Raw genomic sequence first — 12,194 nt, 5'->3', positions numbered from 1 at the left:
TGATAACCAAAAACGGATTGCGGCATTGAGTTCAATATAAAAAAGAAGTTAAAAATTATAGGTCACAACACCGCCTTCATATTTAAATTAATTTATCACATTTCAAAACGGCGGATCCAAGATGGATTTGAGTTGAGATAAGAATATGCTTATATGTTAATCGGGAATGTGAGCTATCATCATGCCAAATTTCAGCCCAATCCGTCCAGTAGTTAATGCGTGATTGAACTTCAAACAAACAAATACACAAACTTTCACATTTATAATATTAGTAAGATTAGTAAGATATGTGTCTGTTAGCGCGATAACTCGAGAAAAATTTATCCAATTTTTATTAAATTTGTTCAAACGAGTTTGCAAACCAGCATAATCGGACCATGGGAACGGGGGTTTATGGGGGGCCTTACAGGGTAAAAATGGGGTTTTCCCATTTTTTACCCTAAAATCAAAAATTTTTGCAATTTCTTTTTAAACCGTTTTGTAGAGCTTAAAAAAGATATAATTTAGTATATTGAAGCGCTGTATGCCTAACGGTCACAGAGAAAATTCAAAAATAGTGTAATTTAAAATTCCCATGTTATTTTTATGGACAAAATGAAAATTGTTGTAGTTTACTTGTTTATGGATATATATCGATAAAATTTGGCAAATTTATTTATTTCATCCTATACTATTGACGTATGGGCAAAAACACTTTTTACCTTCCCCATAGCAGCAAACCTAACCACTCGTTAAATCTAATGTTTATTTAAATTTGGAATACTGTAAATATGTCTTATTTATGGAAATATTTAGTAAAAATGTAATCAGACAACTTGAAATTCGCTTAGTCTGCGAAGTTGCTGCGGCGGGGGTATTTGATTTAGGTATGGGTCCTTACATTTTTAAGGAATAGATGTGGGTTTTCAGGGTTGCTACTAAATTTGGAAAATAAAATTCCCTGACTTCTCCAGGTTTTCCAGACTGATATTATACTTTTTCCAGATATACTCTAAAAACAGGTATAGGCGATATCGACTAATCAAAATCAAGAAATATTATAAATATCCCCGCTACAGCAAACCTGAAGACTACTACAACTACACAACGGGCCCCTGTGCAACATAAGTCAAAATTACAAGCACACTTTTAAACTGTAGAGCTTAAAAATATAACAACATCCGTTCTGAATATCACTAGGTAGCTGTTGCGGATACCTATTAATTGTGACACACATTACCAACTATCTAAAAAGTAAAAGGTCAAACCTAACATGTTGGTGGTACCTACAGGAGTAAAATACTGATTATGGCTTTAAAAAAGGTTTGAATTCAACTTGTGTGGGATATCAGTTATTGTTTATGTTCAAAAATAGTGTTAAAAAATCTTGATGAGACTATAAAAATTTAAAACTTATGTATGAGACACTTATGAGCCAAATTAAAATCACTTTCATGCTAGATGGAACTGATTCAGACAATTCAAACATGAAACATTTATTACGTTATTACATTTGAACTTTTCCTGATACCAAAACACAAATGTCATCTTCAAACACCAACTGTTGAGAATCCTTCATATTATCCGCAAGTAAGCATACACCATCAGTTGGTTCTTTTTCACCAAGTTCCAGCTTCTTCTCTTTTACACAGGTGTTGGCTTTAACTTCTACTGGCAACCTATTTATTTTAACAGATTTAATTCTAGAAGAATACTTGTTAATGAGTTCTTCTAATGAATTGTGTAGATTCTCCAACATGTTCTCCCCAAGATACTGAAGCATAGATTGGAGCGATTTCAACAATGCGTTGTTTTTGTTAGTTAGCTTCATCCTTTTGCTACTTTGTTTAGGCAATTCTTCATATTGCGGACTGGAATTTTCAGCATTCTCCATAGTATTTTCTGAAATAAAAAAATCAATAAAAAACTAAATTAACTTTCTTTTCTAAAAATATGATAGGCAAGACAAAGTTTTTATTTAATTAGTGATGTTTAATTAACTTTATGGGTGCATTTGTTGATATTTCTAAAACGGATGGTTCAAATTTAAAATTATGAAATCCTACAAAAATATAACAAGAATGAGATTTATTGAGCGGAGCGAAGCGAAGCTCTTTGGGATCAACTTCGATGCAATCTTTATAGCACTTAATCTCAATAACGGCTGAACATATTTTAGCCAAACTTACCAAGGTTGTTTAATCAAATAATTGGATGGTTTAGACGTAACCAATTTCAATTTTTGATAATGCCTATGTAATTTTAAAGTGACTCAAAGTTTTCAAATTTTAACATTGGGCTTATGGGTTGCCATGATGGTTACAAAATGTAAATGTAAACAAAACAAAGAATCATAGCATATGTTAAAATCAAGACACAACCTAAACACAGTACAAAGGAAAAACTTCGGTTGATGACCACTGATAAAATAATACAGAGAAAGTTTACATTTATGTATGTCTCAAAATGTTATGAGAAATAAAAAATCCTGTCTCGTCTCGAACAAAAAATCCAATCTCGTCCATCCCTATTGAAGGGACAATTGGGTGACAACAAACATCTTTCATGTTAAAGGATGATAATACTACTGATGATAATACCACAGTTTGCTGAGATACAAATATTTTATAGGAAGAGTCAAATTACTGTGAGATAGTCAATTATGTCTGTCCACACCCGTTTCAAACACCCTGTATACAGGGTGTTCAAAAAAGGTGGGAACATTATTTATGTAGTGATTCCTTGGGTCAAAATAAAGAGAACATAAAGATAAAAACTTTTCCTAAATTGCTTAACTAACCAGATACACGCCATTTTGTATTTTTTTTTACATACAAACATTTTTATCTTTGGATTGTTACATTGATCTTTATGAAACTTAGTATATATATTAAGACATAAGAGACCCATGTCTGGAACAAAAGTTACCATGATAAAAAAAATTGCTGATTTAATTAAACAAATGTCAAGAACACTTTTAATTAGCATTTAAAATTTCCTATCAAGTTCAAAAAGATCATATAAAAAACAACTGATATAATTTGATTTTTAGTTGCAAAATGGGATAGATTAAGACTAAGATAGTGAGTTGCCTCATTGTACAGCTAACAATAATAATTTTTCAGTTGAATAACATTTCAGTCTTAGAAAAAAACCACACTTTTTTGTTTGCTTTTTGCTGTTGGTTCTTGTGTCATCAAAGACATTATTTAAGACACACTACTGTAATAATGGGATGTATAGATTCCCGTTATGACAGGAAGGAATACCTCCCTTCGAATTATGGAGTGTTTTGGCAAAGAGAATTACTGCATGTTCCAAATCGACCTGCCCTCTGATTGGACTTCAAAATACCGAGTGTAGCAAAATGTACTGAGATGGTATACCTGGGGTGCTGGGCCTGAAGCATACCAGATCATTGTTATTTAAACTTTCAACTAGTAAGTCTGTGTTTTGCTGAAAAATTGGACTCTTCCTCAGTTTTAATTTTGATGATGACACTAATTTTCTAATTGTTTTCATGTTTGGATAAAATCTTCTTCTGAGCTCGTCTTTTTGTTGAAGTTCATTTTGAACGTAGGACTTGAGTAGTTTTGAAATTACTACAGCATTCCGTTCACCTCTGATGACTAGCTCATCAATGTAGGCTCTTACTCTTCTATCAACCGGTTCAGTAAATGCAGCGCTTTCACCAGTCAAGTGGTTTGCATGCTGTTGAATAGTGGGCAAGTTGAATATGAAGCCTTCTTCGCCCAAACTTTCGCCATTTTCTATTTTTCTTCTCAAAACAGTTGAAAACTTTGTTTTCTGATAACTCCTTGAAACTGACTCATGAAACTGAAAAGAAAAATACTACAATAAATACTTTTTTATTCAGTAGGTAGGTAAAGGATTGCTTTTATCAATATTCAGAGTGTCTACCAGATTCTTTAAATGGAATTCCCATCTTTTTCCAGACTTTATCATTACCCCGTTTTTTTAAATCCCGACCAAAAGCTTGGTCCGTTCATGTTACTACACCTTTTTCTGTCTCGCAGTCACAGTACCATCATCATATGTCGGGGTCACGGCACAATGGTCAACATGTCCCGCAGTCACGGCACAATCGTCAACATGTTGCGTGATCCTAGCACTATTGCCAACATGTCTTGCAATCACGGTACCATCGTCAACATTTCCTGCGGTCACGGCACCATCGTCAACATGTCCAGCGGTCACGGCACCATCTTTAAAATATTCCAAGGTTGTAGCGCGATCATTAACATATCCCGTGTTCGCAGCGCCATCTTCACGGTCACAGTTCAAGCGTGAAGATCTCCATGATCAGGGAGATATCATCATCGTCTCCTGGGTTGGCGGAATCATCGTGAACATCTCTCACAATCGTGGAGACACAATCATCGTCAGCTACAATACGCACGGATGATAATTTTTGGGATCGCGGAAATGTTATCCTAGTCACTCACGATGTGGCGAAATTGCCGACGATCGGAACGAATCATGTGCTTCATGTAAAGTTGCTTCTACGTGTGTTAATTCTTGAATTAAGATGCTGTATGTTTTGGTGAAATACCTTTAATGAATTTAGTTTGTTAATTTTGTTTTTACTTTATTGGGGGTCTTGTATTGACTGTTAAGTTTAAAGAAGAAGCAGGGGATTGAGGACTAAAACTACTATTTATACATTTATATACAAATTAATTTGACCTATAAAATATCAACTCTAACATATTTGCCTTGGGAATCGGAAATAATAGAATATACCATCCGGAGGCAAAGGAAACACAAAAGATAACAAAATATGTAATAAGTAAGTCGTGGATAAGTAGAGTAGATCAAAGTCCCACGGTGAATGGTTTCAAAATTAAATTGTAGAGCGCAGCACTATGCAACGATCTGCATTATCAACATTGCATTTAAATAATAAAGTTCGGAGATTGGCCACTAGCAGCGTGGTAGTAAAACAATTTGTTTGAACATTAAAAAAGTAAAGTCAGTTAGTCGATGGAGGAGACCTGAGCGAGTCATAGTCAATTAAAAAATAGTGGTCGGGGAGTTGAACGTGGTTTTAATCGGACTGTAGTACGAGCACACGCGAGTAATTAATTGTTTTGTTCAGGGTGTGTTGACAACAACGGACCACGTGAAATCGGTTTGTGATAAAATTTGTGGGATTAACTTCGACCGATGTGAATTTGTCGCTCAGTCTATCTCATCTTGGGTAGATGGACTTCTTCAGCGGGAAAATCACAAGTTAATCGCCACTCACGTAGATTAGCTTTGACCGATGTGAATTTGTTGTTCAGTCTATTTCATCTTAAGTAGATGGACTTATCCGAAGGAAAAATCTCCAGTTCGTTGTCATCCATGTACAACTTCACAAAGTTGCTTTTAAAGCATACGGCACTGGCATCCCTATTATAATCACCCCCATTTGATTTAAAGCGTCCCGTATTGATTTCTAGTATAATCGTAGCCTTAGTTAGAATACATCATTTAGATTATTAAAAGCATTATGGACTTTTTGCATTTAATTTTTAATAATAAAAAAGTATTTGAAAATAATTTAGTTTCATGATTCTTTTATATCCTATTAAGGTAAAAAAATAATATATTACTACTTTAAAATACCCCCGCCGCAGCAAACCTACCGACTTAGCGAATTTCTATTTTTCTGAATTGATTTTCGATCAAATCTATTAAAAAGTTTAATGAGTAGGCCTACCTAGGTTTGCTGCTATAAGGAAACTAACATAGTGTGTTTTTAAGTGAAATATTAATAGCTTAGTATAAATATAAAAAATATAAATTTGCCAAGTTGTATCAAAACCTTAAACAAGCAAGCTACAACATTTTACAGAATAACATAAATTTATATTTTTTTGAATTTTTTTATTATCAATGTACAAAAACATTCCAATAACTTATACAAAAAATTTTTTTTAGCTCTTTAAAAAGGTCTATAGGTGTGTTTTCAGGGTTAAAAATTAGAAAAATCAATTTTTACCCCATAAAACCCCCCTTAAATCCCTGTTCCCATGGTCTGATCATGCTGGTTTGCAGACTCATTCAAGTTTATCCCGCCTTGCACCTTTAAACCAAATTTAATCAAAATCGGACAAAAATTACCCAAGTTATCATGTTCACGGACACACACACACACACACACACATATATATATTTATATATATATAAATCTATATATATATATATATAAGGGTACTTTGTTAAATATGTTTATGATTTTTATAAATCTATATATATATATATTATATATCGTATATATACAGTATATACATACATAAAATATAAAAATTCGAACGAATGGTGTTTTTGGCCTCTGAGAACACCAAAAAGAAAAAGTAAATCGGTCCCGGGCCTAGGTCTTACCATGCCACTTACGGTAATAGCTACTTCCCTGTAGGGAAATTCGCTAAAAGAGGCTAATTGTAAAAGAATGTGACACATTTTAACATGGAAATGGAATGTATAGTTCTATCAATAATCAAAGCTAGTGCACTAAATAAGGAGAAAAGTAGGTTACACCAAAGTAAAGTAGCTAATAATAAAATAAACAAGTGATTTTTAGCCTTTTCACTGATTCAAGTGATTTTTTTTTTTTTAGTTTACACTGGGCCGAGTGGATCAATTTAATTAGGCCTACCACAAATCGCAAATTGTGACTCACTTGGATACTTACTTTGTGTTCTGGCATCATTATTACTCTGGAGACATGAAATTTAGCTGGGCAGTCCAATTTTTTTGTCACATACGTTTGCTTGTATCTCTTGACAAAAGAGTGGTCCTCCAGAGCCTGAAAAAAAAACTTTGCTAAAAGTAGCTCATGGATTCACTAAACAATGTAACAAGTTGTATAGTGTGCCACAAAAAATCAGATAACTTTTATGAATGTTTAGCATAAAAAGTTGTCTTTTGTGTTTTAATACACAATATAAAGGTGTGTTTGTACAAATAGGGACGAAGATTATGCATCTTGTAAAAGCTAGTTTGTTTACATACTACACAACGTTTTTCATTGGTCCAAATTTAAAATCACTCTTAAGGTTGACTAAAAGCTGCGTTTATATTAGCATGCACAATACAACGTTATCCCTAGCCGCGCCAGTTGGTAGTGTTGTGCCACATTGGGTTTATTATAAGGATCGTCTTATAAAGTACAGTGGAACCTACACAACAAGACTCTCATGGGGAATATAAAATAAGACTTGTTATCAAGGTTGTCTTCTTATCGAGGTTTACAATAACATGTGATTAAGGGTAAAATAAATTCTAAGGGATATAAAAATGATACTGTTGTTATCAAGGGTGACTTGTTATTGAGGTTCCACTGTACAGTTTCAATTATTCAACATAGATCGGCCGTGGTGTGGTCAGGTAAGCAAACATGACCGATACCATGGGAAATAAAAATAAACCATTCAAGATTTAAGATTTCAAGATTTTTATTGGTGGGTTACTTTACAAAATTGTAGCCTATGAGGGAATCGGATTTTTAATAGATCATGAAATATCAACTGGTTTGCTGATAGCAACGAAACTCTAAAAACCAAAGTGTTTAAAAGAAATACATAAAAAAAACCGTCAAATGGATAGAAAAAATTGTATCATATCGAAATCTCTTTATTAATATTGTACATAGGCATAAAATTGTACATAAAATAGAAAAGATTCTTCTGTAAAAAGGTATTCTACTACAAATAATTTTGATGAGTAACTGGCTCAAAATTGTGCTAAAGTACATCAATCTTTATATCTGTCTAGGCCTATTCTTAAAATAATCTCCTAGAGAGTAACAACTTTTCTTGTCTAAAAAGTTTTTTACATTATTTCTGAAATGTTTTTTGTCTACCTATATGTGTGTCTATAAGTAATGGTGGTAAATGATTTTAAAACTTGGATCCTGTCAGTGGCGTAACTAGAACATGGCTTTGGGGGGGGGGGGGGGGGGGGATGGTGGAGACCCAATACCGGGGGACTGGGGGGTATGGAATATTTTGAAAAATTAGAACTCCAAACTAGCGTTTTCAGGCATTCCAGAGGTGTAATCATGTTTAAAAGAACTCCAAAAATCTACCCAAATGAGGCTGTCTCTGGCCGGTCAGAATCAGGAAATAGTAACTAATAAATCATAATCATAACACAACAAACGAACAAATTATCATTAAGTTGTTATTGTACTGTAGCCTTCTGAGCTGTGCGTGAAGAGCCGTATCTACTGAGATTTTATTTCCCCACGCAGGCACCAGATACCACTCCCCCACCCGCCCCTACACCGTGCGTCGTCGCTACGGAAGCAAGGCAGAATGTTATTGTTTGTTATCAGTATGCTTAGTTTTAGTTACTATATGCTTTCTAAACAAATCTCTTATGAAGCTTTGCGATGCTGATGCTTTCCTCTTAGACTCTTGTGAACACATAACCACTGAATAGTGCACATTGATTTCTTAGGACCAACAGATGGCCAGCAGTACCTGATATTAGTGGATGCCTTTAGTAAGTGGGTGGATGTGATACAGACGAAAACAACTACAAGTACATGGACAGTCCAAGAATTACGGAAAATCTTCTCAACTTTTGGGTTTCCTCACATCCTAGTTTCAGATAATGGAAGACAGTTTGTTTCTCAAGAGTTCAAAAACTTCATGAATGAATGTGGGATTATTCACAGAACAACGGCACCATACCATCCTCTCAAATGGCCAGGCTGAAAGGTACGTGCAGACTGTCAAGAAGGCGTTAAAATCCATGGAGGGAGAAAAGGGTACACTGCAAAATAAAATCCAAAGACTTCTGAAAACACACAGAACACAGGCGACAAGCACAGGGAATTGCGCCAGACCCAGACTGAGCGGGAACTTACAGCGCATGAGTGGCAGTGTTGCCAACCTAATATTATGACTTTCCGCATAGTCGCCACTGGAAATCCCCGATTTTATTCGCAAAGATTATGAAATTACCCACGACAATTCCTGATCCACAATCTGTGAACAATGTTCATTATGGAGTAGGTTATTTAGCCTCACTAAAACAGTTTTTTTTTTTTGCCTTTGGGGGTGGGGGGTCCTATCCCCCTCACCCCCCCCCCCCCCCCCGTAGTTACGCCACTGGATCCTGTGATAGTTATAATGAGCATTTGGAAATAAATAAGTTTTCAAACGCTTGTATCAGTTTGAAAACACCTACTGTTATTACATTGAATCGCTTTGGTAGCTCGTTTATCCTATGCGTTCCTCCTCACGATCGATGCACCGAATACTGACGTCACAGATTTTGTTTAGGGCTATGTAGTGCATGACGTTTTGTACCCTAGCGTTTCTGATTGCAGAACGGAGCATTTTTCTGCAGAAAATAATTTTTTCGACTTTCTAGAGAAATATTTTCTGCAAAAACTCTTACTAACTTGTTATGTAGAGTTTTCTGCAGAAACTTATACAGATTGAGTATAAGAATAGGCCATGTGGTCCTAGCTTTGCCGGTGAAAAAAAATAAATAAAAAATTCTGCAGCCCTCCTTGTCTTTCAGCTACAATGTCACATTGTCGCCCATAGTTCTGCTTTGGGGAGACATTTTATATTGTAGGCTAAGTTAATGGTCATACACCATTGGACTTTTTTCAAGTATTGAGTTACTGAATTTTCTTCATTTAGGTTCAGAATTTTTCATAAACAACATTAAGTATTAACAAAATTAAATGTGCCTACCGGTACTCTTTGTAACTCCCGATAACATTTAAACAGCATGCTTGTGTCATCAGATCTTACTTAGGCCTACCATTTTATCTCTTTTCGCCTTGTATTTCATTTTGAAGCTTTTATTTTTATCTCTCCCTTGATGGCAATAGTAAGTTCTTGTAGAAAACAGATAGTATGGAATATCCTTCAGCCAGTGAACTCTCTGTTCTGTGGTTGGGTATACTGCAAAAATCATTGTAAAATATTATTTTTTACGGACAGATTTGTGAATAAAAGTAAAATTTATAGTTTTATTCATAAAAACTACTTGCAAAAATCCACCTATCAACAATCCTGTTGGTGAAGAGAACTTACCTAAACATGTATATAACTACAAACAGTTGCAATATAAATAAAGTAGACTAAGTTACTGTTAAAGGATTGATATGATCGTAGGTTTATATTTTCTTAAATAGTAGTACCATTTTGCACTGTCTGTAAAAAAAAAAAAATTTATTAAATTCTAGGCCAAGTGTTTTAATTTCACAAAAATTGTCTGGAGGTAACATTTAAACCAACAACTCAGTTCTTTATACTTTATCTTACCGTACCTAATCTAACTAAGTTAACCTTTCAAGGACTTAAAGTGCAGTCACAAATTTACATAAAGAACGACCTGCAATCCTCACTAGGGCTAAGTTATGCCTTTTCTGACAACAGAAATTTGCTAATGTTATAGAATTTGGTTAGGGTAGGTTAGAATTGTGCCGAGTTTTATGTGTCAGTGCTCAACACGTTTTAGGTTTTTTTTTCTTTTAAAATTGTAACTCGAAATGTTACTTACAAAATTCTTACCAGAAACTTTAAATAAGTTTAACTATCAAATTACCTAATGTCAATTCTAAGTGATTTAAAGCAAATTTTAGACTCACTTTTAACCTAAAAACTTGCACCATTATTTTCAAATAAAGGTTCACATGGTCACGTTAACTAAGTTACGCAATAACTACCAAGCCCAGTTAAGCTAGGTTATTGGTTGAATTATACATTAATTTTATGTTCGATACTTCGATGGGGTACAGTTTCTTAACTGGGCTATGCTAATATCGATTTAAATTATCGAATTGAAAATATGGTTTAATAATCAATATTTTACTAGCCTATATCAATTAGCCTATAACTTAAAATTAAACTGCCATAACCCAACCTAACTAACCAAACTTGCTGATAGTAAAAAAAATTGAATGAAGGTTTACTAATCGATTCAATAGTTTCAATCAGGAATTGGGTGTACAGTTTCTTAACTGGGCTGTGCTAATACCGATTGAAACTTTCAAATCGATTAAGTTAGTAGGCCTGGCTTAAACCTTCATTCATTTTTTTTCACTATCAGCCAGTTTGGTTAGTTAGGTTGGGTTAACTCATGACAGTTTAATTTTATAATTGATAGGCCTACAGTAAAAATATTGATTAACAAACCATATTTTCAATTTTATAGTTTCAATCGATATTAGCATATCCCAGTTAAGAAACTGTACCCAAGGCGTTAAAATTTTTTATATTTCCCCCATGTTAGGCTAGGCCTATTTGTGTTTTCTATTTAAACCATATCAAGGAAACAAAAATATATTTCTTACCTCTGTCAGCACTAAAATTCTTGTAGGATTTCTCTAATATATATTTAGTGTGGGTGGTAATTTCATGCTCATTTAAGCGAGCTGCAAAGTCGTCATATGACCTAACAAAGCTCATTTCCTGTGGATGACTTTCCATATTTTTGTTATATTATTTGGCCAGATAATACTAAAAACCTACCGTACCCTCTTCCTCTTTATTTAACCATATATTCTAGAATCTAGACTAAAATACAAGTTAGAGGCTAAGTTACAACTAAGTTAACTAATCAAAAATATGACAAACGATAAGTAAGTTCCACATAGGCCTACACAAACGCAACTAGGCCTATAGTAAAACCTTTGCTTATTATATCAATAGTCAATGGTAAAACCTTGGGGGAGTATGTTTTATCTATGGTAAAACTAAAACTAAATAAAAGCAAAACAAAACAAAACATCTAAACAATAGCAAAATTATTTGAGGTTATGTTATTGTTATCCTATCCAATAAATAAGGATAGCCTAGGGTTCACTACGATACTCGGACAGAATACGATTGAATCGATCTATCGAGAGTCTGCAATTACACTATCGATATTGAATTGTGTTGAATTGTGTTGAATTACACTATCGAACCGATATCGGAAAATCGGATTCGAGTTTGTTGTTGGATCTGAGTCTGAGTTTTCAATTTCAATCGGATTCAAATCATCTACTCAATCCTCCTCTACAAACTAACTGTATGCGTACGTACGTACAGTAGTTTCTGCTGACTTTATGTAAACTCAAATAATAAAATAATAGTAAACTCTAAGACAATAAAACAATAATAATCATTGTTTCAAATTACTGTACAAGAATATACAGATTTTTTTCTGCTGTGCTTTTTAGAATGTGACAGGAGAAA

General features: G+C 34.1%; 1 protein-coding gene across 1 annotated transcript; it reads right to left on the bottom strand.

Annotated features, from left to right (window-relative positions):
• Window positions 1–1,486: 1,486 nt before the first annotated feature.
• LOC128988515 (uncharacterized) lies at window positions 1,487–11,776 on the bottom strand. The gene is made up of 5 exons (XM_054409871.1): window positions 11,309–11,776; window positions 9,772–9,914; window positions 6,680–6,793; window positions 3,366–3,816; window positions 1,487–1,881 (listed from the first exon to the last, which is right to left on the bottom strand). Exons 1-5 carry the CDS (start codon window positions 11,442–11,444, stop codon window positions 1,487–1,489), a joined length of 1,239 nt encoding a protein of 412 aa, XP_054265846.1. The 5' UTR covers window positions 11,445–11,776.
• Between the last annotated feature and the right edge of the window lie 418 nt (window positions 11,777–12,194).

The sequence above is a fragment of the Macrosteles quadrilineatus genome, unplaced genomic scaffold (genome assembly GCF_028750875.1).
Source record: "Macrosteles quadrilineatus isolate MER2022 unplaced genomic scaffold, UCM_ALF_1.0 Scaffold_3__2_contigs__length_128488019, whole genome shotgun sequence".
NCBI lineage: Eukaryota > Metazoa > Arthropoda > Insecta > Hemiptera > Cicadellidae > Macrosteles > Macrosteles quadrilineatus.
Note: the sequence above shows the minus strand (reverse complement) of the source record. Positions and strands in the feature narration are given on the sequence as shown.

Bases quoted from the DNA above. Each gene is read 5' to 3' on its own strand.
- LOC128988515 (XM_054409871.1), bottom strand. From the start codon at position 11,444: ATGGAAAGTCATCCACAGGAAATGAGCTTTGTTAGGTCATATGACGAC. The intron at 6,794-9,771 runs GTAGGCCTAAGT...TTTTTTTTTCAG, and splicing joins AGGCGAAAAGAGATAAAATG to GCTCTGGAGGACCACTCTTT. The intron at 1,882-3,365 runs GTATACCATCTC...TTTTTATTTCAG, and splicing joins CTTCAGGCCCAGCACCCCAG to AAAATACTATGGAGAATGCT.